The sequence below is a fragment of the Aethalodelphis obliquidens genome, unplaced genomic scaffold, assembly GCF_003676395.1.
Source record: "Aethalodelphis obliquidens isolate GAN/ISIS:26980383/991018 unplaced genomic scaffold, ASM367639v1 scaffold12, whole genome shotgun sequence".
Taxonomy (NCBI): Eukaryota; Metazoa; Chordata; class Mammalia; order Artiodactyla; family Delphinidae; genus Aethalodelphis; species Aethalodelphis obliquidens.
The window spans coordinates 41,441,033-41,468,860 of record NW_020837956.1 but is presented as its reverse complement, the minus strand read 5'-3'; the positions used below and the strand labels follow the sequence as shown (position 1 = coordinate 41,468,860).

Sequence of the window (27,828 nt, the reverse complement as noted above, 5' to 3'; positions counted from 1 at the left end):
ACCTCCCTCCTTGTCTCATAACACCCATCCTGCTTTTTAGCTGGAGGGGAACTGTGACGGAAATGGTGGAGGCAAACCAGGAGAGGATCAAAGCATCGATACAGACACATCTTTGGAAAAGTCTGCTCCCTTGAACTGGACTGCGCTGGGAGGTCAGGCAAGCTCTAGAATATTCTGTCTTTAGCACAGCCCCCTGGGGACCGGGGGCGGGGGGGACCCAGCCACCACCCTATGCACACAGGTAATAGCATCCACTGAGGGCAGGCATCAAGCAGCAGACCACCATGTTCTGTCGGAGAACGGGGACGAGATTAGAAGTACATTGTTAGTTCAGAGCCAGGTCAGAGAACAGAGGTTCAGGGGCCACTGAAGACTGACGATAGCAAATAGGTGTTTGTTATGTTTTCTTCCCTAGAACCTGAAGAACACAAACAGTTTCCAAAGAATAGGATATTGTAGAAATCCTTCTTAATGTTTTTGTTAGGAAGAGGAAAAATACCAGTAAGTCCTCAAACGTTTTTTAAAGTCTTGATAATTTTAAAATAATAAATTAATCTGAACGTTTTTTAAAGTCTTGATAATTTTAAAATAATAAATTAATCTGAACTTTAGAGTAACTTTGTACTATATTACATAGAACACATAAAAAAAATCTGTAGGGTACACTTGCACTTGGGTACGATGCCTCTCATAAGTATATAAATATTTAAAATTTATTTTTATCTATTAAACTTTGGTACTGAAATCTGATGATTTCTTTTTCAAATAAATCAGTCTCGTTTTCTACACAGTGGGGGAAATAATCAGGGGGGAAAGCAGATTTCTCTTGGAAACTTGATTGTGATAGAGTTAACTACAAGACCCTGAGCAAATGAATTCCTCTCAACTTTCTTACCTATAAAACTGGTTCTATGACGATGTCTACACCAGAAGACCACCAGAAGTATCAGCTGAAATAGCGTGAGAAGTGCTTTGGAAGCTGCATGGCACTGCACAAGCGTCAGGTCACACAGGGAGAGACTCTTGGCCTTCAGTGCTTTAATTGCTGACAGACCAGGAGAAGCAAAGGATTTTATTCTCCTTGGTCTTGTCTTATACACTCTCAGATTAGTCTGATTTTCAAAAAGAATCTATGATTTTCAAAAATATACTAATTACTAATTCTGTATCTTTTAGATACAGAAAAATTCTTTTAGATACAGAAAAACTCTTCCCTATTGGATGAATAATCTGGGATCTGAAATTTACATAGAGTTTTACAGAAAACGTGCATAGATTTTGGAAATCCATACAGTTCTTATCCTGGTGCCATTCCATCTAGGATCAGGTCCCGTAAAACAGTCAAGGAGTCTGTTATAAATAAGATAATAAAGTAAGATTCTTTATTGATTCTTCTTTCAAAAGCAAATGGAAAACTCATGCAGGGACCCTAAATTCTTCAGTGTCATAAATTTCCTATGACAGCAACTTGGTGATTCTGACATAGGTCAGTTACCAAAGGCATGAGTTACTGAATTTGGCCAATTCAACACGCTTTCCACAATTTTGGGACCTGGAAATGACTTGTTTTAACATCTTAAAAAGAGATTTTTAGAAATTAATGACAGACACTGTTTAGTTTTGTTTTGTGGGTGGTTAGCTACAGATAGTCCCAGGAGGCCAAGGACCTGCTTTTGTTCACACCTTGAGCACAGGAGGCAGTTGAGTATTTGAGATCCAGAAACCACCTGATACTCTCTACGTTTCACCTCTTTCTTCCAGCCTCAGGACAGGGTAGACCCGCCTCCCAAACCATCACCCTCCGTCACACCCAGGGGATGGCACGACGCGGAACTCGCAGAGTTGCAGGGCTGGACAGGAACTGAAGGACCACGAGGTCCGGTCACCCACCAGACCCGGGACTCCTGTAGCGTGGGTGTGTGCGGTCACCAGTGTCCGCCGGACACCCCCAGGGACGGACACCTGACTTCTTCAGGGGTGTCCACGCGGTCTCTGGTCCGACAGCCGCTGTGACTCCTCGCCCTGCAGCTCCCACCGACTGGCCCGAGAGCGAGTGCCCTGCTCGGGCCACAAGGCACAGCCGCTCCTCCTCCGACCCCAAAGACGAGTCCCCGGGCCCTCCGGGTCTTGCCTCCATGAAAAGAGCTGGGGCCTCTGCAGGGACTTCCACAGGCCCTCCAAGGCCACCAGGCATCGGGGACAGAGGCTAAGGTGGCACTGACATTCAGGCGGCTGTGGCGTAGAACTGAGTTCACAGAAGAGAAACCCGCAGTCAGGCCACGTCCCCACTGAGCGGGGAGGCTTCTTTCCAGTTCACTTTCTGGACCACTTATGGGCCTTTTCAGGAACCCCCTGAGGATACACTTTGTGAGACTCCAACCCCCGCTTCCCATGATCCTCCCAAGTGCTAACTTCTGCCATTCAGGGCGTGTTCACCTTTTTCAGTGCATACCTGTAACGCACTATTAAACTTGAAGTTTTATCCCCAGATTATAGGTGAGGCCCAGATAAGGTGGAGGGAACCACAGGATCTCAGGAAGAAGGGCCATGACAATCGAGTCCCGACACCAAGGCCAGGAACCGCAAACGATGGGCACAGCCAGTTGCACCCCATGAAGCAGCCTCACGTCCAAGGGGCAGAAAGCGCCCCTCAGAGCACCAAGGGTCCGCGAGTCACAAGCCCGGCCGCACGGCAGACACGCAAGTCAACTGATGGAGAGGCAGGTGCCACGTCTAATGCATCCGTCGCTCCGCTCAGCCCGCCCCTCCGGGCCCCACGGGAAGCAGCCTCCAGGACCCCGACTCCCCCTCGGGCAGACACAGGGGCAGAAGGGCAGGCAGGGCACCTCCGGGTGAAGGCCCCACCACCCCGTGACCCCCGTCAGACCCTCGTCCACCACCTCCTCCTCGTATTCTGGCCGTTGCTTCGGGGTTCTCTCTCCTCTACTGACCAATCCCCTTTCGTTTTCTATCTCTTTTTTTTGGGCTGCACCGTGCGGCATGAGGCATCTTAGCTCCCCAACCAGGTATCGAACCCATGCGCCCTGCAGTGGAAGCGCAGAGTCTTAACTACTGGACCACCAGGGAAGTCCCTACTGACTAATCCCCTTGAAGGCTGGGTCCACACCCCATCCATCTTCATATCCTTAATGGCCAGAGCCGTGCCTAAAACCAGGGGCCGTAAGACATGCGTGTTGAAGGAACAGAGGGGCAAGAGGGCTTGGGCAGGCGGAGGGCCGGGCAGGACCAGCCAAGCCGCAGCAGAGACCGGGGGCATGTGGACAGCCCCCCACCTTCCCGGCAGCCCCGCTTCCGTCGCCCTCCCCGGAAGCACTAGCTGAGGATGAACTGACAGCCGACCCCACCAAGTAACCCACTGACCACAGCTCTGGGCAGGTGGTACCAGGCACACAGATCCGTTCGCAGGTGACCCCTTGCCAGGATGCCTGCCTCCATACTCCAAGGAAAGGCCTGCTAATGGCGACAGGTTGAGCTCTCAGGACGGATGGTGGAAAAGCCCTGGTGCCCATGGGGTCTCCCTGGTACCTCGGGTCTCATCACCTCCAGCCTCACCTGCCTGCCCTGTCTCACCAGAGCCCAGGGGCCACTGGAAAGGTACGGAATTCTGTGGGCCCTGTTTCTGCTATACACTCACACCCAGCGGCATGTGCCGTCCTTAAAGTCTCCCGTGGAATGAGGGAGGTTTCACTCTGGAACCAAGGATGATTCATGCACTTGCATATTCATTTCTGGAAGCAATAACGCATGTTTATTTTAAAATAACATGCACACTCCCATGCACGGTTCTGTGCCCTCTCCACAGGTCTTCTGTGCATCCCCTCACCCAGGAGTCACCACCCACGGGGACCTCGCCTCAGCCCTTTCCCAACACACAGCCCAGCGCACGGTGGTGGAGGGGACAGGCTGGCTTGGGATGAGATGGACTGTGACGGGCAGAGATATGGAGGAAGGATGCTTGAGGCGGAGAGATCAGCATGGAGACCAGCCAGAGAACTGGAAAAGTACAGGTGGACGGGGCGTGAGTGGAGCCCTGGCGCTGGACCGTGCAGTGGGACAGGAGGACAGTTTGGGGCAAGCTCACAGAGGACGTGGGACAGGTGGGACGGCCCTTTCCATGGCACCGCGATCCCATAATTACACCCCCACTTCACAGGTGCAGATGGCGGCCCAGAGAGGGCCCCTAAGTGCTCCAGGACAAGGGGGATAAACGGGAGGGCCGGGACAGGGTCCCAGGGCCCCAACTGAAAGGTGATGCTCTGGGCTGGCCGCACAGCTCGCGGAAAGCACTGCCAGCTTCTGAGAAGCAAGAGCTGAGAGCCTGCATCTGTGCTTTAGAAAAATTAGTTACGGGAGTCAAATTACAGCCGTCAAGGTGAGAACTGAAGGCCCAAGCTGGGGCCTGGACAGGAAGAGAGAGGAGGTAGTGGGCTCCTGGGGGGTGGGGAGGGAGGGTGAGGCCAAGAAGAGATCATCGTCAGAGTCTGACCGTCACCCTTACCCTGGGGTCTTCGTCAGCAGGCGCCATGGGGCTCCTGGGGCGTTCTCCCACTCCCAGCCCCGACCCACACACACACACACACACACACACACACACACACACACACACACACACACGGTCACAGCAACAGCTTGGGCCGTCTCCGAACTGCAGGCCTGGCGATGGGCCTGAGATGCTGGGCCCTGGAAGGCGCGGCTGCCGTCCGTCTGTCCATCCCTCCTCAGCTCACTCACCAGGAGAGCAGGGTGGATGCAGCAGCCGTATTTCATCACCGCCACCCTGTCAGCCTTTCACTGTTCTAATTTCCCAAGGACTCTGCGCTGGCGTGATCTACAGTCTTCCTGACATTTCACCTTCCTCTGCTGAAAAATTCATCCCGTCCTAATGTGGGATGCTCTCTCCCGAGCGCGGGGGAGCGAGATTGATTCCGCTGCCGGTAATACCAGCTGCCAGTCACCAGCCCTTCCTCCACGGGGTCTCGGGATGAGTGAACCTGGCCGCCAATTACATTGAAGTCTTCTAAAAGCCCGAACTCATCACCCTGTGCGCGTCTTTCTACCTTTGTTCTCCATCTTGGGTTAACCTTTATTTCTTTTTTTTTATTTTTAAAGAGGCTGTGTTGGTCTTCCTGAAATTTCACCAGCATATCGAGAAGGCTTTTCTCATTTCAGGGTACTTGCACCTTTTTTTAAAGACTATTTTCACAGGGTTTTATGTCTGGCAAGTCACAGGACCACACAGTGACATGAATGATGCTGACAGAGAAGCAGGAGCAGGGCCTCCTGCGACCCTCAGTGTCACGGCCCCCTTCTCCGTCCCCTCCCGTCCCTCAGGGGTCTCGTGAAAATGCAGATCTGACCCCAAAACCCCCCTGGCTGTGGGGCTCGGGTACATCACTCCGACCTGCCCTTCCAGTGGCTGCTCCCCACACCCAGCACCAGCCTGAAAAGCCTTCCACCCAGGAAATTCTTCTCTTCCTGGGGACCCAGCACACAAGCGTCGTCACCACCCCAGCCCAGTTGTCCACAGACGCGTGCACAGCGCCTGCCGCCACACCTCCCGTCCACGGCCCTCGAGGCCACGCCCTCCCTGGCCACACCCCTCCCAGCCACATCTCAAACAGCCTCAACATGAGCAAGTCGGAGAAAATGCCTCCTTAAAATAGATGGCAGGTCTCACCTCTAGTCAAAATCACAACGCGCAGCGTGTGCAGGGAGGCCCACTGTCCGGCCCGATGGGTGGATCTACTCCTGAAACACCAGGAACGTGCAGAGTGATGGAGGCCGGTTACTCACCCCTCGGTCTGTGAACCTAATCAGGATAGAACCCCCTCCCCAAACCCCTCACATAAATCAACGAATCAAAGAATCCACAGCTCTTAGAGGCTGAACTGTGTCCCCCAAAACTCACATGCTGAAGCCCTAACCCCAGCACCTCAGAATGTGACTATACTGGCAGACACGGCCTTGAAAGAAGTGATTAAGGTTAGATAAGGTCATTAGGGTGGGGCCCGGATCCCACAGGACCAGCATCCACATAAGAAAAGGGGCTCAGGACACAGCCAGACCCAGAGGGAAACCAGGGAGAAGCCAAGAGGAGGGGCCTCGGAGGAACCAGCCCTCGACTCCTGGATCTCAGACCGCAGCCCAGAGCTGTGACGGATACATTTCTATTGTTCACACCACCGTCTGTGGGGTTTGTCGCAGAGACCAGGGCAGACGGAGACAGTGGCCAGGGCACAGCACCGTGGAAGGAACCACCTCGAGACGGGGTCCCGGCCTCACAAAGCCGGGCAGCTGGCGGGCCCTTCCCTGCATCTCCGGGGAGAGCCGGGCAGGGGGAGAGGGCGGGGGCCAAGGGCACAGAGCAGACCGCCAGGCCGTGGAAGAACGCAGCCAACAACACATCTGGAGTTGAGGGAGGAATCTGGCACAGTGTTTTTTACAGTCTTACTGGAAAAATTAATTCAAACCAGGCTTTGTCTAAGCACCCCCTCGTGGCCTGAAACCTGGAGAAAGGACCATAAACAAAGTGCACTGATAAAGGACAGAGTGTGAAGCTGTGAGGAGGTGTCCGGTGGGGAGCCCTGGGGACCACGTCTTATCTAACATCTTCATTAGTGACCTGGAAGGAGCAGTAAACAGCACATTAATTAAATTTCCAGATGATACTAAATTTGCAGGTGCTACAGAAAGTCAGTGAGGACAGAGAAACAATACAGATGGGATCCAAAGAGGTCAGTCGGGAGTGTAAGAAACAATCCAGGATTCTGATTCCAAAACAAGAAGCTAATCAGAAACTTCCCCTCCATTCTGGAACTCCATCTAACTTCTATCAGATGACTGCATGAGAACAATGCAGGCGGCCCTCGTGGTCTGAACTCTCACTGCCCAAGCCCTCAGTACCCAAAATCAGGAGGCTGATGAATTCAGCAAGGCTCAGATGCACCCCCAGCAGTCAGAACTCTCCTCACCTGCTATCCAAAACTCAGAAGCCAAAACAGATTCTGGGCATGTGGCACGTGTCACACAACTCGGTGCCTAGAGGAATGAGAGCAGTGGGTTTGGGACATTGGGACGAGCGACTGAATACTGGGTCTATAAAATACAATCTACTTCTAAAGAGATAACGGGGGCCTGTGTTACGATCTGTGACCTCATTGGCCTCTAAACCCCAATATTTGAACACTATTACAAACATCACTCAAAAGTGGGGGCCATTACATCTCTATTCTTTATGACAAAAACCAACAGGAAGAAAACATCTTTATAACCAGGAATGTTTGTGAAATCCTTGCCCAGAAACAACATCCTTGAAGCCTGAAGCCCTGCGGGTCAGGTGCTCCGGAGCCGAGCTGCACAGATTCAAATCCCGGCTCCACTGCTAATAGGACCACCAGCCTGTAAATCACTGCAACAAAGTCCTCGCTGGGAAAGTGCACATAAAGCAGGATTAAACTAAAATCTAGACAGCTGGTGCACCCCATGCTCACTGCAGAGTTACCCACAATAGCCAGGACGCAGAAGCAACCCAAGTACCCACCGATGGGTGAATGGACAAAGGAGATGTGGTGAGTACACACAGTGGAGTATGATTCAGCTGTGAAAAGGACATCCTCATCAGCGACACCGTGGATGGACCTGGAGGGCACCATGCTAAGTGAAATGAGTCCAATGGAGAAAGATCCCACATGTATGTGGGATCTGGAAAAAAAAAGAAGAACAAGCTCACAGATACAGAGAACAGATGGGTGGTCGCCAGAGGTGGGGGTGTGGGTGGGAGAATTGGGTGAAGAGGGTCAAAAGGTACAAACCTCGAGTTGCAAGATAAATGGGTCCTGGGCAGGCAATGTGCGGCACAGCAACTATAGTTAACATACCATGTTGTATATTTGAAAGTCGCCAAGAGCATTTAACCGTACGGGTGTCAAATCGTTACACTGCGCACCCGACGCTAACACGATGCTGCATGTCAACTATATCACAATAAACTGGGAGAAATTCTAAGAGCAGAAAGCCAGATAGTTCACGTGACGCTTGGGCTGGCGCCTGGGGGCTCAGCATTAAAGGGCAGGTGTCATGGCCAGCGCCACCAGCACATTCCCTCACGGGTAAAACAGAATGGTAACAGTGACGGTGAGAGCCACCGTCAGTGCACGGCTTCCCAGTAAGCGCCATGAGCCGTGAAGCAGGGGCCTCGAGCCCGGTCTTCTGGGCGAGCCCACTCCCCACACACCTGATGCCGGCCAGGCTCTCTGATGGGCTGCACCTCACCCCTGCACCCCGCAGTCCAGGCCGTCCAGAAGCTTTGCTTCCTCTTCGCGGGAAGGCAAGTGGCACATGAGCCGGAGGTGGGTACAGGGTGCTTCTCTTTGCCAGGCCACCTCATACTCATCACTAACAGATAAGCTGTTCATGGGAACAGGCAGCAACGACATGCGCAGTTTTTGGCAAAAAAGAGTTCATCACATCCATACCCTGAAGGAAACAGCACTGGAACGAAACAGTAACTTGACCCCAAAATCACAACCAACAGCCTCCGTGGTCAACATTCCACGTGGCTGGTTTCCCATCGCTCACCAGACAAAGTGACCCCAGTGAAGTATATCCACCTGAACCCCAGACCGAAGAGGATGTGACGAAGTACACACCCTCACGTTCATGCAGCACACGCATCCCGCACGCACGGCACACATTCAACCGCAGACCCACCGGGCTCCCACCCCCCAGTGAAATCATCTTCATCTGACACTGGTCAGCGCACAGCTATCCCAGTGAAGAGAGGCCCATCAGGTCTATTTTTGTTAGTCACAAAAAACGAGAGCCCACAAAATCTATAAGCGTTAAATGGAGTGCAAACCATTTCCATTTCCAAGCCCATTCTTCCTGGCCTGGTGTGAGAAGGAAAGGCGAGCTGGCACTGCCGGGACCTCCCATGTCTGCAGGGCCAGGGGCCGACCCGGCGCAGGGCTCCTCGGGGCTCCCCAAAGAGACTGCTCCCCCCGGAGAATGTCCTGACCTCTTTCTTTTCAACACACTCTTCCTTGGCACTGGGATCATAAGAAACTTACCTCTCCCCTTGCCTAGCTGAGCACCTACACCCTGAAAGAAGGCGTCAGTCTTTCCACATCTGCACAGAAAACACAAAGTCGGTGTCAGCTGGGGGCACGCAGCCCGCGTGCTGGGGAAAGACCAGGTGGCGTGTGGGGCAGGGTCCTTCCCGGGCCTCCTCTACTCAGCAGAGCAGGCGACAGTGTCGTGGACTCTAGTTTCTCTCCCTGCTCCTCGGGGACACCATTCTTCTTAAAAACCTCAACCATTTTATCTCAGAATTATGGTTTCATAAGGAGGGGCCTTAAATCGTTCTTTTCCCGGGAAAACCTACTTCCTCCCTTTGCTCATTTTCACAAAGTAACCATTTAAACTCAAAAAATGCTATTTTCTTATTTGACGCAGAGATCAATGGGAAACTGCAGCTGTGAACAGAAACAACCGCATTCCGATCTGCTGCTACCGGAGACCCCTAGACGGGCAGCTAGAGGGACTCTTAGCACCTCACTGCTCAGGTGACCCATGGAGTCTGGGAGGATGGGAACGGTGACACGCGAGCGGGGAGGGCTCCCAACATCACCCGAGGGACGTGGTGGACAGAAGCCACACTCACGTACCTCTCAACAAAGCCCCACCATGTCACCCTGGGCCGTATTTTGGGGAGTCATCATACAAGCCCAAAGGATACTGATTCCTCTTAAAACTTAACTGTTCTCACAGGCAATTATTGACAGGGGAGCCGGCAGTGACTCCCACCCTCACTTATGGGAGATGGCCAAAGACCGGCCGCAGGGCAGCTCACGGTGGGACCAGGCCGGGGTCGGGCTCTGAATCTGCCATGGTTCCCCTGCCCCCTCCCCCTGCCCTCCATGGTGCCCTGGCTGCAGGACCGGCACAGACTTCTGACTACGCATTCGAGGACAGGACCCCGACGTGGTTTTCCAGCTGCGCCCACTGAACGGGCTGCCATCAGTGTCGTCTTGCACCTGCCCTGTGGGATGTGCTGTGGCTCTCGGAGCCCGGTACTCAGTCTCACATCTTCCCACCCTCAGCTCTTACTGCAATGTCTTAAGCACAACAGAAACTCCAAGAAATAATGATTTAAAAATATGAAATGGGAGTGAATGTCTAAAGCCAGAAACTTGTACTACATTGGTGTGGCCTCAGGATGGATCAGCAGGCTCTAAACAGCCCTCTCATGTGTGGAACTCCGACTGAAAAGGCGCTGTCTGGCAGTCAAGGGCACCGCCCGGAACCAGAATCCAACGCTCAAATCCCAACTCTGACCCCACCAGACGCATGACCTTGAGAAAGTCACTCAGCCTTCCGATGCCTCAGTTTCTTCATCAATAAAATGCGAATTTGATGAGCGGGTGCTCCTCCAAGTGTTTAAACAGTGTCTGACACCCACTGCCAGCAACACACACTGCAGCTACTGCCAGTCTCATGGCTGCTGATGGAGCAGGGACGGTTCTGCTGTAATGACTGTCATGAGCTTAAATGCAAGTCGTCACTCACCAAACCAACTCTATAAACCAAAAGTGGCAAAATCCATTAAAACCAAGACTGTTACAGTCTCCCAAGGCAACAGAAATAAAAGCAAAGTAAACAAATGGGACCTAATCAAACATAAGCTTTTACACAGCAAAGGAAACCATAAACAAAACAAAATGACAGCCTACAGAATGGGAGAAAATATTTGCAAACAATGAGACCGACAAAGGCTTAATTTCCAAAATATACAAAGCTCATACAATATCAAAACAATAAACAACCCAATCAAAAAACGGGCAGAGGGGCTTCCCTGGTGGCACAGTGGTTGAGAGTCTGCCAGCCAATGCAGGGGACACGGGTTCGTGCCCCGGTCCGGGAGGATCCCACATGGCACGGAGCGGCTGGGCCCGTGAGCCGTGGCTGCTAAGCCTGCGCGTCCGGAGCCTGTGCTCCACAACTGGAGAGGCCACAGCAGTGAGAGGCCCGAGTACAGGAAAAAAAAAAACAAAAACAGGCAGAGGTTCTAAATAGATATTTCTCCAAAGAAGACATTCAGATGGCCAATAGGCACATGAAGAGATGCTCAAAATCACTAATTATTAGAAAACTGCAAATCAAAATTACAATGAGGTACCACCTTACACCAGTCAGAATAGCCATCATCAAAAAGTCTTGAAATAACAAATGCTGGAGACGGTGTGGAGAAAAGGGAGCCCTCCTACACTGTTCGTGGGAATGGAAAGTGGTGCAGCCACTATGGAGAACAGAATGGAGGTTCCTTAAAAAACTAAGGAACCATATGATCCAGCAATCCCACTCCTGGCCACATCTGGACAAAACTCTAATTCGAAAAGACACACGCACCCCTATGTTCATAGCAGCTCTATTTACAACAGCCTAAGATGTGGAAGCAACCTAAGTGTCCACTGACAGATGAATGGGTAAAGAAGATGTGGCACATATATACAATGGAATACTACTCAGCCATGAAAAAAGAATGAAATAATGCCATTTGCAGAAACATGGATGGACCTAGAGATTATCATACTAAGTGACGTAAGTCAGACAGAGAAAAACAAATACCATATGATATTACTTACATGTGGAATCTAAAATATGATACAAATGAACTTATTTACAAAACAGAAATAGACTCACAGACACAGGAAAAAACTTATGGTTACCACAGGGGAAAAGGTGTGGGGGAGACAAATTAGGAGTTCGCGATTAACATATACACACTACTATATATAAAACAGATAAACAACAAGGACCTGCTGTATAGCACAGGGAACTGTATTCCATACCCTGCAATGAGCCATAATGGGAAAGAATATGAAAAAGAATAGATAGATAGATATATGTGGATAACTGAAGCATTTTGCTGCACACCAGAAACTAACACAACTTTGTAAATCAACTATACTCCAATAAAAAACAAAAGCAAAAACAGAAAACCAAGACCACTGAAGCCCTCACGGCCTCTGGCTCCTTCTGGGGACCCAGGAACTGGCGGGCAGGCGAAGCTATACCTCGGCTCTGCTCGGTGTTTAAAAGGAGGAGGAGCCCCCACCACTGAAGGCCACAGACAAGCTCTCAGAGTGATCAGAGGGCGCGCCTCCCTCCCGTCGTCGGAACCGTCCCACATGGGCACGGCACAGAGCCAGAGATGAAGGGCCAGGCCTAAGACACAGCTCACTGCACCAGCCAGGGCACTGGGACCAGCCGGGCTCCCCCGATGCCCCAACCCAGCCCCTCAGAGGACCCCACTGGGGCCTAGGGCGCCGCCGTGGCTCATTCCACGGGTCAGGCGGGGACAGAGGCGGGGATCCTCCAACTGGAGGGCGAGGCCGAGGTGAGAGGAGGCTGTCTAAGGACAGGAACACCAGCCCATCCGTCCGGGGTCTTTGGACTTGGCCAAGGAGGTGAAGGCAGGAGACGGTGCCAGGACCTGGGAGGCTGCCTGCCGGAGGGGTGCCGGGGAAGGGCCGTGTCACTGCCAAGTCTTTCCTGCTACACTAGGAGCCTCCGTCCGCTTAGAACAAAGGCCCCGCCTCATCCTCCCCGGGCCACGCCTAAGCCAGGCAGAGGGTCCATCCTGCACGGAAACCTGCAGACCTGCCCGCATCTGCCTAAAGGGATCGGGGTGCTGTCCGAAAGGTCCCCGCACGTCTCGGGTGGTCATGAGATGCAGGCGAGTCTGCATTCCCCTCAGAACCACGACACCCACTGGAGGCTATAAATGACGGTTTCGGTACGCTCGATAGAGACAGCACGTTGATCCTGTGGCCTCGAGCACCCCAGCGCCTACCCCTGAAGGTTCTGTGCCCCAAACTCAGGAGCTCCCGTGGTGGTGGGACGGCTGGAGGGGCATCAGGGCTGAGGTGCTCCTGAGGGACCCTGCGGGCTGTGCCAGGCCGGGGCCACCACCGCTCCCAGAGAAACTCAGCAGGACCAGGCCGGGCGCCCGTGAAGACCTGGGCTGCCGGGGCCCCCCAAACCCTCACACACCCAGCCTGAGCCCTCCTCGCTCCTTGCTTCCAAATAAAGGCATGGGTCGAACTGCACCCATTTTACAGGCGAAATCGCCAGACAGGGCGGCCAGGATGGAGGGCTGGGAAGCAGGGCCCACTGCCCATCTCTGGTGGGGTCACCTCTCCTCACCGCTGTCCCACCTCCACCTTGACGGGGAAATGCTGGAAAATAACTGGGGATGATCTGGCAGAAATCACTGGACAGTGCAGCGATTGTGCAGTCCCATGGCCTTGGGCCTCACTAACTACACGTGAGCTACAGAGAGGTTCGCACGGAGGGGTCACATTCGCCTCCTGGTCTCCGGCGCTCTCCCCACTTAGGGCGCAAACACTGAGATTAACTCAGCATCCGTGGCATCTGGGCCTGGGTCTCCTGCTCATCTGCTCGGACATCTCGGCACCCTCATTCCAAAGAAACTCACCACATCTTGTGAAATCCCAGAGACCAGTCCTTCAATTCAGTTTAAATCAGCCGATTCCATCCGTAACTGTTTTCTGAGCAGTGATTACACACAACTGTGTGAGTGAGCTTCCAAAAGGGGCCACGTCCCACGTCCGCCCAACCATCTGCTCGGTGCCGTGCACACTCACCGCGGCCCTGGGCCGCACGGCCCCACGGAGCCAGCCTCACCCACCCACGTGCCCTCGTTCTGCTTCCACGGTGATGCATTTTCTTGTAAAATTATCAGAAAGAAAAGCTACAGTGTTTTTTTTTAATCTTCATCCACGTAGAATAAGTTCTAAAAGAGTTTACTACTAATACAGCTTCCCTGCCAGCACCTGGACTCTGAGAACATATTTTCACAAAAATCCAGGTGATGGCTAAAGTCTGATTGACAGCAGTTATAGATCCCTATCGATAATCTGGAACAAGCTACATCTGTCACTTGCTCCTCCAATGACAGAGACATAAGCTAGGATAGATGGGTGTGTGGCTTGCTTGGAAAAGGAGTTTGAATGTCTAGTTTACTTTAACCTACAGCAAATTCACTATCATTTTTCAAGACAGAGAACAGAACTCTGCAAGAAGTTTTCTGCCTGCAAGTAGTACCTACTTGGGCTGTGCAAGAGGATTTAATGCTGCTTTACTCACCCTCCCTCCTCAGCAGGAGGAAAAAAAGGTGTGGAGGGAGGTTTTCTCACCTGCATTTATAAACGTAAGTTGTGAGTTATTCCAATTCTCTGTAGTTATTTACAAGGCCACTGTGATATTTATTCCAGAGTGTGTGTGTTTGTGTGCACACGTGCACACGCATGCGTGCATCTATCACAGTACAGACTTCTACTGACTTGCGGGGGGGGTTGCATGTTGCAATAAACAGACATAATTTAAACACTGCTATTTATAAGAAAAATCAATTCCAAGATTCCTCAAGAGCAAACAGTTTCTAGACGCTCTGTGTGGAAGCCCACATCTCTGTGCTTCCTTTCTCCTTTCCTCCCAAAGCCAGAATCTGAATGCTAGTTACTGACAACGACAGAGTAACAACAATTAAGGAAGTCGTGTGGCCAGTTTAGCACCATAGACTTTGGACTGACACAAACGCTAAAACGTCCCAGAGACGGGAAGGCAGACGGTAGGCTGGGCAGAAGCCTATGAAGGATCGTGACCATACAGCACGCGTGTGCACCGAGAAGCTGTGATTCACTGGTCCTGCTATCACACGTACTGATAGGTGATGAGAAAGATGCAAGTCCAGCTGCCCTCCTGAGGGTGCAGTTAATTAAGGACGAGGGCAGCTACATCCACCCGTGGAGACCCTCGGGCACATCACTCCCACTCCCCGGGGTCAACGCTCCTGGAACAGCCATGATTCCAGCTTCAGTTCTTAGGCTTTGGATCACAATAACCGCTTAGTATAATCTACATTTACCCACAGTATCACAACTTCTCTGTGAACGCAGCACTTCCCTGACTGGAACATCTTATGCATCACGGGCCGACCCAACAGTGGGCGCACACAGACCCCTAGGGATACTCACTCTTGTTGTAGCAGGTGGCCAGCACTCCCTTGTCTGCAGGGCTGGCACTAATGTGCCAGATCTCACCCGCTTGATGGAGGAGCACATTTTTATTTATAATGTTATTCTCATCATCAAAGTCTATGATGTGGATCTATAAACACAAGGAAAGAGAATGTCAGAACCTCACACAGTTTCCACATGACTTCATGAACACAGTGACTACAGGAATAATAATCAAATGCATCTTTCACATCTTTACTTAACAGTTATTCTTACTACACTAACAGTATACACTTAAGACAAGTGTGAAATCCCCACAAAGTATTGTTACGATTTGCAGCTACAGAACCCTGCCCCCTGCCACATCAACTCCTAAAGAGACAAGACACCAAAAGCTGCGTCCCCGCCTCGCTTGGTTAGGCCATGGCTGGTGCCAGGGCCAGAGTCTTCCAGGATGGTGCCACCAAGCCAAGAGTGTCCCAGACCTGCTGCACAGCTGTGGGAGGAGAACAGGGCAGGGCACTGCTGCCTGATGAGGCCCAGTCTTAGCCCTGCTCTGCCCACTCTGTAGTGGGCACAATTTAACTCACGTCGGAAAGAAATGAGGCAGGAAGTGGTGAGAAAGCACTGCGTGTTAGCACATCTTAAACCTCTTTTTAAAAACAAAGCCAACAGCTGTCAATGCTTCTGATCATATAACATTGATTATAACGACATGACATTTTAGCCACTAAACGAAAAGTTACATGTGCTATCACCATGCTTTTCTGGATAATTTTTAGAGGAATGGAAATGATGTCCACGTTCACTCTCTTATCAACAGTCAAGTCACTGGAAAAAATAAAATTAAACATTTTAAAAATAAATTTACACTTGTAATCATGAATCTGCACAAAGATTTATATCCAAGAATGTTCACTGTGGCACTGACTGTCATAATGAAAAATTAGAAGCCACCTAAATGTCTGGCAACAGGGAATTGTTCAAATAAACTGTAGTACTTGACTGTAATATAATACTATGAAGCCATCCATTCTACTATAAAAACTATTTAGTCTCAGGGAAGAGGGTCCGTAACATATATCCAAGGGGAAAAGAACCAGTAAGAGAACCGCACACACGCACCACACGCTTTCTGTTAAAAAGCAAGCACATCTGAATGAGAGAACCAGAAAGCAACTGGTTACCTTTGGGTGGTGGGATTATAGTGGCTTTTCCTTTACTTCTTTGTGGTTTGTTTTCATTTTTAACATTTCTCATGATGAATATGCACTACTTTGCAGTCAAACATTAAATGATATTTTAAAAACTGTTTCCATGACACCCGAAGCATCTCCACTCTGCACTTGCTCAGGGCCTCTCTCTTCTCGGCTGCTTCCTTTGTACAGTGTCCTCATGTGAAAACAACCCCCGGTACCTTAAGGGGTCGCTCTGGACTCAAAGTAGAATTCAAATCCCGCCGTTCCCACTTACAGTCTGTGTGACCCCAAGCCTCAGTGTCCCGGAGAATACAATGCAGGAGAAGGGACAAAGCTCCTGGGATTGCTGGGACCAAGGGGTCGTGCAGGGCTGATCTCGGAGTGGGGGGGCACACACACTGGCTCCCGCCCTTCTCTGGGGGAGGGAGATTAAAAACCATGACTGTTGTTTTTATCTTTAAAACTACTTTCAGTCAGTTTCTCCCAGGACTCATAGCCCAATGTAGTTTTCACAGTGGGTTTGGAAATACTCCTGGTGGACAGCTTCTACATTCTAAAAGTTATATGTGAACACAGACTAAAAGGCAATACACAAAATCAGGCAGAATTTTTGTGTTGTTAGGGTGAACAGGAAATTTTTTTCTTAAGTATTTGACGTTTCCTCCTTATCAGAAAATCCATGAACACTTAAAAATGAGGCACTTAAATGTACAATTCTTCCTCTCCCCAGAGCTCTCCCTCTGCAGTACCCTGAAACATCGGGACCAACACCCGGGGGAGCACAAGAGCTCTGGCTCCTCCTCTGCTGGCTCTGTGGACCCAGGTGCCAGGTGAGCGCACAGCCCCCCTGCACACCTGCAGCTCCTGGCTGGGAGCCGTCCTTCCACCGGACCTCTGACCTCTGTGCCCACACTTTGCGCTCCTCTGGAGGACCTGCTCCGTCTGGGGAAGGCTATTCCTTCTTGTGAAGACCAGAAGCACGCGGGGTCCAAACAGGCTCTAGTATGTGATCCCAGCTGGTCTTCCTCTGGGCTCGTTTCTTACCCGCTCAGGCACACACAAGTCAGCCTCTGCCCTAGACGGCTGGGCGTTGGGAGGAGTCCAAGACCCCCCCCAACAGGTCCACCTCTCCTAACCTGATAGTCTGATACTATGGCCCTTAACCTTCATCATTAAGCTTGGGAGTCCTAGCATTCTTCCATGTCCTCACCTACAGCAGGCTCATGGACGGGTCCAAAGGCTACATCTTCATGAGATGTTGTAATCCAGGTACGCTCGGAGAGAACGGTAGGACATCATCACCACAAACAAGTAGGGATCAAAAGAATAATGACTAATATGCAAAATGCGACAGGCATCGAGCTATTTTACACACACTGGTTCCTTTAATCCTAAAAAGAGCCCTGTGATAATATGATAACCTATCATTATTAGCCACGACTACAGGGGAAGAAACCAAGGTTTACAGAGCTGGAGTATCACGGTTCATTCGGTTAGAAATGGGATTCCAGAGCCTGTGCTAAGAGCCTCCACACCGTCGGGGCACGGGATACCCCACCCTCCCCGACACTGGGCTTTGCACTGCAGCAGGGCAGCAAGAGTAGCAGGCAGCTCCTGATTCGGAAGAAAGAGACGGTAACTTAACTGCCTGTCCTCAGGGCACCACCCTCTGCCCAGCTCACACAACGTACACAGCAATGTTCTGTTGCATAAACATATGCAGTTACAGGCCAATTACAAAAACAAGTACTACAGTGGAGAAAACACTATGATTAAGGTGAGTGCAAAAGATTATGGGGGCACAAAAGACAGAACATTTAGTGTTGGCTCAGAGGGTGGGGAAGATGTGTGGTTGTCTGGGTAGTGTGTAAGTGTTACTTTAAATTCTTTACGCAATTGCTGAGCTTGGAAAATGCTTCCAACAGCTTGTAATGAAGCTCAAGGTCATATCTTTTGTATTACCATTATTAAAATTTTAAAGTTGGACTTACCAGTGCAGGGCTAAGGGCACAGATGACACTATAAAAATTTAGGAGCCAGAGTTATAAAACTTATTAGGAAGCCTGTAAAGATGATCTTAATCAAGCCCCCTCATCTTCCCGCAGAATCAGGGTTCAGAGAAAGCTGTCCCTGTCCACAGTACCCATCACTGGAGCACGTGACTCCAGGCCGCTGCCCTCTGTGTGCTTCTTTTCTTATTGAACTTAAGGTAAACTCTTAAAAATTCAAAAACAAAAAAAAAAGTGTTGTAAAATTGGAAAGGAAAAAGCGAAAGCTCGCCTCCAGGGGAAAGTTAAGGATCCTCCCTTCTCGCTTCCAGAAATTGCCCTGGATCCAGCCTCACCAGAAACCCAGCTCTTCCTGATGCTTCCTTAACAGGAGCATAAATTCCTGTAGTCATTAAAGGAGGGGGAAGGATGGGGCGGGGGTCAGGGGGAGGGGGGGAGATGGGGGGGGGGGGGGGGGGCGGGGGGGGGGGGGGGGGGGGGGGGGGGGGGGAGGGGGACGGGAGGGGGACGGGGGAGAAATGGAGGCTCAGTCTGGAGTGGGGCTGGGAACCTGAATTTCTAACAAACGCCTCCAGTGATTCTGAGGGTGGCCAAATACAGGACCTGCAGGCAGAGAGGGCACAGGAGCAAAGCTGTCCTCGGTCAAAATACAAATACAGAACAATCGAGCTGACACGTTAAAAAAAAAAAAAGATTACAAAGGAAAAGAGCCATGGGGAAAGAAGGCCGCTGCGTTGCCAGCCCCTTGGGGATGTCGGCCTTCTCAGTGACTGCTGAGAGAAGGCCGGCCACAGTGGTCCTCTCTGTCACCCTGGCGCTCACCATCTACGCGACAAATAGGGGAGAAGCAACATGCAGAGAGATTCTGCAGGGAAAGCAGGGTGCAGAAGCAACCCAACCCCTGCAATGCGAAAGCCCTGCCCCTGGGCTCTGCCAGAGCTTCCCGCTGGACCAGAGGAGCACAGCCTCCCAGGAGGGCCCACCTTCTCACAAAGGAGAGCTCAGGGGAGACCAGGACTCCAGAAGTGCCCGTCCTGCTGCAAACACAGGCAGCGCAAAATTAAAGGCACAGAAAATAAAGCAGCTCATCAGACAAAGAAAGGCCAGCAACTGTGACAGCTCCTCAAATTTTCACGAGAACAGCCGGGCTGAATTCAGTAGCACTGATTCAGGTGAGGGGCGCTTTCTAGGGATTAACAGTTGCCAGGGAGGAGCTGATGGCCCGAGGCAAAGCTGGGGAGGGGGACAGAAACCCTACCAGCCACCCCTCCTTCCCCAGGCAGGGCGGAGCTCCAGAGGGCGGGGTTTCAGAGCTGGGCTGAGGTCACGTGATGCCCCGTCACTGTCACAGCTGGCACTGCAGGTGCTTCGGGGCAGGGGCGGCACCTCCTCCCACAGGGGCATCAGCCGTGGGGGCGCCACAGCAAGTGTCCAGGACGCGCCCTCGCCCAGCCGAGCTTCACAGTTCACGGCGCGTGCAAGTGAGGAGGACGCGGGGAGAGGGAGCCGGTGGCTTGGTGGTCATCCTGCCGCGTTTCAGCAGGGCCCCAGGGAGAAACCGCGTGGCTGCTAGAGCCGACCCCTCCGTTTGGAAATGGGGCCAATAGCACCCACCCTGTCCACTGAGGGCGCAGTGGACACCACCTGCCTGCACTCCCTGTCTGGCCCTCAGTCCCCCATGGCTCACAGGCCAGGACCCCCATCATTATCTTTCTCTCTCACCAACTCATGGCTGGAGGCGGCTGGGAGTACGTCCCAAGGAGGGGAATGACAGACACACAGCACACAGCACTGCCAGACAGGGACCCACACGACACCGCTGACGGGAGAGGACACAGAGGGGAAGCCCCTGTCCACCCTCACTGCAGGGAAGCAAGCCGGAGACAGGGGAAAGGAGACAGGGGCAGTCAGCCAGAAGGCCCTCATCATTTTAAAACGCAGGTGGTAATCGTGTGATAACAGTAACACTGTCAGAAACCAGAGGGACAACCGGACTTCCTCTGGAGACAGAAGGAAATAGGGATGCTATGCTCCCCCCACCGCAGGGCATCCTCTCCCGGGGGCAGGTGCCTCTGGAAACACGTGTCACACGAGGGAGGAAGCATGTGGCACACATGTAGGGAACCATGCACATCACATGCGAGAAGACCTGTGTCTCACATGTGGGAGGAAACATACTATATGTGAGGGGAAGCACTGTCAGGTGTGAGAGGAACACACGTGTGGCGTGAGCAGAACAGGCATGCATGTCTGAGATGAAACATGCACGCCGGGCGTGAGGACTGTTTCCGGCGGCACAGGTGTCCATGCACGCGGCCTGGCCCCCCTGCTCCCTCTCGCCTCTCCCTTCCCCCTGGGCTCCCTCCCCGGGGATGAGCCAAAGTACTATGAAAACACAGGCCCACCAGCAAGTGACACAACTCATCACAGCCTGAAGGCCTCAGCTCAGACACCCCCTTCTCTGTGATGCTGGCTCTGATGCCACCAGGAAGAAACTGGTGTCCTTCCGGCCACGTGCCACTCCGCCTGGACCTCTCTCCTCAGTGTCACTGCAGTTATCTGCACATCTATGTCACTGCATCACTGGAAGCTGAACTCAGGGCACAAATGTATCTGTTCCTTCTGTGAGTCTCACACCTAACACAGTGAGAGGAATCAGAGTCCTGTCACCACACTAAGTAAGCATTGCTGAGCAAATGAATGAATGAGTGAGTGAGTGAATGAATGACTGTCCCAACAAGGCCACGTACCTTTCCCGGAAACAGAAAAGAAACACCAGCAGGTCAGAAACACTCTTTCATTCCTATCGTCTGGATTCACAGCCAAAAGACCACCACAGGTGAAGAGTGTAAAGAGAAAGTTATAAACCTCAGCCTCCACCCTTTAATTCAACTGTGGCCAGAAAAAAATAACTGAAGCCAGAGGCTACAATCCTGAATCAGCAGCTTAATGAGGACTTTTTTTTTTTTTTTTTCCGGTACGCCGGCCTCTCACTGTTGCGGCCTCTCCCGTTGCAGAGCACAGGCTCCGGACGCGCTGGCTCAGCGGCCATGGCTCACGGGCCCAGCCGCTCTGTGGCATGTGGGATCTTCCCGGACCGGGGCGCAAACCCGTGTCCCCTGCATCGGCAGGCGGACTCTCAACCACTGCGCCACCAGGGAAGCCCTTAATGAGGACTTTGAAAGGAAAGAGCCGGCAGAGCACACAGTGGTTCTGCATCTAGCACTCAAGGAGCCTTACACACTGGAGTAAGGCTGAGGTTACCAAGAGTTACGCACTTGTTACCATTAACTACCATTAACTACCGAACTTTTCTGGACCTTACCATTGGAAAGTTGGATTTCTAAGACTGATTTTTAAGAAGAATCAAAGTCTCTCACCTAAGATGATAATGTTTCTTTCACTAGGCCCACGGACCGACAGCCCATATTCTAAAAGCCAGGACTGTTCCCGCAGAGAGTACATTTGATAAACAGGCATATGGAGCTGTAAACTACGTTTGTCAGGAGGCTGATGTCCCCCCTGGCTTAGATAATTACGATCCATTATGACAGGGCCACATAAGAGGTGCTCCCTGACACTGGTTAGCAATGCAGATGCTTGGGCCCACCCCCGAGATTATCTTGCTTCAAAAAAGATTTCAGGAAGATTAAAGCACTTTACGTCATTTGGGGCCGATCCTTTCTTAGTATCATAACCAAATGGTATACAATTTTGCCTGATAAAACCAGGTACAATGTAACTTATTAATGCCTTACACTACCTCGTTTTGTTCTTAATTCATTTGTTTCTGTCAGCTTTTAATATTTTCTAGAAAAAATGTATAAGCATCCCTCATTAAATAATAATAACAATTTCTTTCTTTTCTTAAGAAGTTTAAAAGCTGATGTTCAGGAATCCCCTGGTGGTCCAGTGGTTAGGACTCTGAGCGTTCACCACTGAGGACGTGGGTTCAATCCTTGGTTGGGGAACTAACATCCTGAAAGCCGTGCAGCGCAGCCAAAAAAAATAAAAATAAAAACTGATGTTCTACCAAGAAGGTCAATGGTACAGGCCCGGAGCTGGGTGGAATTGAAACACAAGTAGATGAGAAAAAGGCAGTTAGTCGTCCACCTGGCTCTGTCCCCAGGCCTCTAACACCTCCCCCATCACAAACTCCACCCATCCATCCCCAGAGGAAACAGCTGTGCCTCCTGTCACCAGCTCCCTGTGCTGTCACCTGGTTAGCCTTCCCCTCTCTCCGCCAACCAGCACCCCCAGGCTGCACGGTGCCGTCACCGGGTTTCCTCTTGCCCTGTGAGACAGCCACTGCTAACTATCTTTATAAATAAATCATTCCCATCTGACATTTTCCAGGAGGAAAGTAACACACACACATATTCAGAAAACTGGAAATTATAAAGAAACAACTTACATCACATTCACATTCCCTGAAGATAACTATGGCTCAAATTTCGAGCCCTTTTGACCTATTTCTAGTCTTTATTCTATGCTGAGATTCAATTTTGTACTTTATCTACTTTTTTTATAGAGGTATAATTGATATAACATTATATCAGTTTCAGGTGTGCAATGGAATGATTCGATATTTGTATATATTGCAAAACAATCTACTTTTTTTTTTTTTTACACAATAGTGATCGCACAGTATATACAATCTGAACATTTCACAGAATCACCTAAGAATTTTTAGGTTGTAACGCTTCTGAGGAGACTCAGCTTTTCATGCGTGCAGTGAGGGAGCACACAGCCGACAGCGGCCAGGCTCAGCCAGGCTAGTCATGTGACTCTGCCATCGAGTACGGGAATGCCATAGGATCCCACCTACTACCTGCACGATGTGATCGCTTCTCGTGCTTTCACCATTCTATGCACCAATACGATATTATCCCTTGTATATAAAGCTTTTTCGATGTTTTGAGTATAAGAATTACGTGTTAAATAATATGAACATTTATTTATGAAGCTCTAGATGTATACCATCAAATTAGCTGCCATAATGACGATGCCAACATAAAGTCCCTCATCAACATGGGAGAGTGAGGATTTCACCACACCCCATGTGGCACTGAATACTCTTGGACAGCGATTTTAACACCATTGCCCCCCGCTGACAACAGTAACTGGATGCGGGCTGCACCACGTGACACCGCCTGATGTGCGTTTCCCCAAGATCAACGGCAGTGCACAACTCCGCAACATCCACGGCACCTGCAGACAACCCTACCTCTATTTGAGGATGAGGAAGACGAAGTCCAGCAAGGTTAATCCGTTCGCTCAAGGTCATACTTTTTGTGTCAAGCCGTGGACTGAACCTCAATCTTGTATCCAACAGCCTATCCACTATAGTGGCCAGGACAGCACATAGGTCACACCCTGTATATCTCCCTGGACCAACTGGCAGCGACAGCCTGGAACTCTATGTTGCAGTGGGATTACGGCCTCGTCCAGGCCCAGCTAGAGAGAGTGCTGTGAGCCATCAGAGCAGTCGACCACTGGCTGGGGTCAAAGGGGTGATGCTGACCTCGTACCCTGGGTTGCTTCTCAACCACTTACACGGTGAAACCTATATACGCACAAAACCAAAACACGAAACTACGGCAATAATGCTACACAGAATAAGTTTAAATTATTTAATTCAATCATCACATACAGTTGGCTATGTAAATCCCAATGAAAGTTTTATTTTGTTTGTGTGGCATTAATTTTCTCAAATGTTGCTTGAAAAATCAAGAATGAAATGGTTATAAAACCAAGAACAGGCTTAGTAATTAACATGTATACATTTGTCAAAAATAGTTACCTGATTATCATATTTTAGAGACTGCGTCCCAACCAGAAACCGAATGGCATCTGTTTCTGCCGTTTGAGGTGTGAGAGCACGTGCCTGCAGGAGGGAAGGAAAATGCACACACATGTATGAAGGTGGGATCTAACAGATTAGAAAGGCAGTTGCCTCTTCTACTGCTGATGGAGTAGCAACTGGTACAGAGCACCTGCAAGGCAATTTAGAACCATGCACGAAGAGCCCTCAACTCTTGTACACTTTGTGACACAATTCCACTTCCAAAGTATATCTGGAAACAACTGTAAGTGGGCACAAAAATTAAGCAATAAAAATATAAGTTGTGTTCTTTAACAAAACCATTATTTATTTTCAACAGTAATTGATTGGTTGAACAAATTATTCTTCAATAACAGAGCAGAAAATGGCTCCCAGTGATGGCAGAACAGGTGGTTTAGGGCAAGTCTCCTGCAGAGCCAGCTGGAGAAACTAAACCAAAAAGCTTGAGTTTGTTTCAAGGCTTCAGAAAGCTGCCAGTCAGGAAATGCAAGCTCCAGGTAAGGAGAGAAGTTAGAGGAGGGCTGATCTCCTACCCACTTTCACCTGGAGGCCCTCATCAATTTGGAACAGGCGGCTAAGCGGTGATGCTGAGGAGAGCGTCTTACAGGCTCCCAGAGCTGGGCGAGCAGAGTGCAGGATCCTCAGGGGAGGAGGGGCCCGCAGAGCGCGAGGCTTTGGGGTGGGATCCTCCCCAGCCCGGGTCACAGGCCAGGCGCGAGGGCGAACTAGCGTGAGAGGAACCTGCTCAGCCTGGAGCTCCAAGTCACCTCAGCCCTTGAGTGGATCTCAGGTGACCTGAGCCCGCTGGCGCTCCTGTGCCCGCCCGCCGCCTGCCCCAGACACCTCGCCCAGCCAAGTCTGGAGCTCACTTTTCAAACAGTGGCGAAGGCTTCTCTCCTCTCTTCTCAGACTCTGGGAAATCATACAAAAGCAGGAAGGAAAATGAAGAGCACAAACACAAACTCTGTCTTCAGTGAAATGTGGAAACATCTGTAATCCAAACGCGCCTGAGAACAAAGCCTCCGAGGCGGCCAAGGCCCCAGCTGAGAGAAGACGCCGCAGAGGACGCTGGCCGCGACACCCCAGACACAGGCGGGGACAACACCAGGAACCGCCCGGAAGGGGTGGCAGAAACAGGTGCCCTGCACACGCTGGGGCAAGAACAAGAGCAGGGCTGGGGACTGAACGGCATCTCCTCAGGAGCAGCCTGGGGCTCCGTGGGACGGAGTGGGAAGCTGGACTCTGCCAGACGCCGTGGCCTCGGGGTAAATGCCAGCTAAAGGGTTTACTCAACAAAGCCCTGAGCTGCAAGAACTCCTGTCGGCCCGGGCGTGGGCCTGGCCCACCTCCACCTACAGAGCCTACCGCAAGCTGCTGCGCGCAAGGGCTCAGCCCTGGACATGATCTAGGGGCCAGCACGGGAGCCCTGCAAGGGCACCGCGAGGAGGGAGGGGGAGGGGGAGGGGAGGAGACAACGGGAAAAGGCGTCAGAAGATGCAAGCATTAGGCGGATGCTGCCACAGAAGAGCCAGAGCCCGTGATTATACACACGGACACTCACCTACAGAACTCAATGGAGCAATCACCTCTTCACAAGCGAGAAAAGACTAGAGAGGGAAGGCAAGACAACCCCAGACAACTGAACCTGAGTCGACACAGCTGGAGGAACTGAAAACCAGACCCAATGCTGGAAGGACGCAAAGACAGAAACCCCAACGAGTAATGTATGCAATATCTGAAGACACAACAAATCTACAGAATGAAACTACAAGACGGCTTTGTGCTTCAATTTGGCACTGTTAAAATGCAGTGTCTTCGTGCATTGGGTTGGAAGCAGCAGATCCACTGGCTATTTGATCACAGTTCCTATACGTCCTTTAAAATAATCTTCCACCCTTTAAGAAAAAGGGTCCTAAAACTCACCCAAGATTTGATATATTACTTGTCTTTATAGTGTAAACAGATTTCCAGTCATCATCTTGTGGAGCAAGTGTGAAAGGAACAGCACACCCTAGACCATCTAGGTTATGGTTATAGAAACACAAGAACTTGGGCACTTGGCTCAAAGGGATGCAGGACAAGGAAGGGGAAACTCTGGGAGGAGAAACCGGCACCGGGTGCACAGCTAGTAAGGACAGCACTAACCAGGCAATCCAGGACACGCACACAAAGATAAGGTAAGGTACTCGACTTAAAATTCAAATTTTTTCTGCGCAAAAATCCTGAAAAGCTGGCTAAACAAGTCATGGAACCCTACTTGAACCAGCAGTCAACAACGTAATTAGAAAAACGAGAAACCTGAGTATAGATTTGGCAAAAGATTGTAATTAACTATATTGGGAGTCTGAAGGAAGACAGGAGAGCGTAGAAAAAGCCACAAATCCTCACGTGCCATGCCATCCAGTCGCCAGGTTATATCGAGAGATAAAAGCAAGAAGGTAAAGACTAGAAGAAACGCTTTTTAAAATGTTGAAAGTGGTTGTTCTCAAGAACTCAGATAAGATGGAAAGGGAGTGCTTAGGGCTGGCTGATTTTTAATCAGATTTTCAGCCACTGACTGCTTAAACAACTCGTAAGAATTACTTGTTTTAAAAATTTTAAATACACAAAAAGAAAAAGAGCTAAAATCATGAACACAAGTCAAAACGTTGCAGAAACACGGATGTGCTTGGCATTTTCTCATTTTAACGGCCCCTCTGTGCCGGTCTTCTGCCTCTTATTTGCACAGTGGTGCCTCATTTTACCCTCCAAGCCTCATTACCTTCAGTCAATGGTCAATAATCAGATTCCCATCTTCTATGTAAACTGTTCTCCACAGTGATTTAAACATCACTGACAACCAAACCTCCACTACAACTTTCGGTTCTTTTATGTTTACTGTAGTAATGGTTCTTCAAATTCAAGAAAGCCATGGCCCACAGAGCTGTGTAAAGTAAACAAGTGCAAAAATCAGCTACTTCTTTTAACATAAAAAAGAAAAAAATAGAGTGCATGCTTCCAGGAACGCCAATGCTGGAGGAAAGGTACACAGGCAAATACACCGAAGTGAGTGGTGAAACTTAGGCCACAAGGAACGCCCGGGGCTGAGGGGAGGCGGCGGGGGCTCCCAAGCCGGGGGGTCGCGGGCAGAACCGCTGCGCCCCCCGTGTGTCACGCAGGCCCCCGGCCCGTCCTGGATGACCAGGGCCTCTGGCCCCCCGAATCCCCAGTGACCTCGGCTGCACCGACGTCGCTGGGCCCTCCTGTCACCCACCTGGAACTCCAGGCCGTAGATCACCGGCGCGTCGTCCTCCATGCTGCGGCGGCTCACTCGCCTAAGGCCGGTCCCCGGAGCGGGTGCGCCCCACCTCAGCGTCCATTCATTCCCTCCAGCCCCGGCAGCGCCAAACCGGAACGCTTTCTGGCCCACCCCGGCTCCCGTAGGGCTCACTTCCGGTGTTTCCTGATGAGTCATCAATGCGCTCCTCGCCGGCGGCCAATGGCGGCAGCGCCGGGCTTGTGCGCATGCCCACTTGGCTCCCATCCGGGCTCTCAGCTCCCAGGCCCCGGAGAGTGGGACCGCGAGGGGACAACCGGCCTGGGGACTCCCGTAGGGAGGCGGGGGCGGAGCGAAGCCGGCCCGGCCCGGCTCGCAGTTACGGCCGCCCGGCGGTCTGCAGCTGGGGCCTCTCCCTGCTCCATCGGCCCAGAGGGAATGGCTTCCCTGAGGCTGT

At 51.1% G+C, this 27,828-nt stretch overlaps 1 protein-coding gene across 5 annotated transcripts in view; it reads right to left on the bottom strand.

The window, feature by feature from the left end:
- EIPR1 (EARP complex and GARP complex interacting protein 1) overlaps nt 1-27,540 on the bottom strand; it is an 88,499-nt gene extending 60,959 nt beyond the window's left edge. For 3 of the 5 annotated variants that reach the window (XM_027113873.1, XM_027113874.1, XM_027113875.1), the window contains exons 1-3: nt 27,369-27,540; nt 24,074-24,157; nt 15,081-15,213 (exon numbers count right to left, since the gene is read on the bottom strand). In XM_027113873.1, the coding sequence (XP_026969674.1) occupies nt 15,081-15,213; nt 24,074-24,157; nt 27,369-27,410 (259 nt within the window). In that variant the 5' untranslated portion in view covers nt 27,411-27,540. The remainder of the gene's footprint in view (nt 1-15,080; nt 15,214-24,073; nt 24,158-27,368) is intronic. The other 2 variants (XM_027113877.1, XM_027113876.1) reach the window with 2 other exon arrangements.
- Between the last annotated feature and the right edge of the window lie 288 nt (nt 27,541-27,828).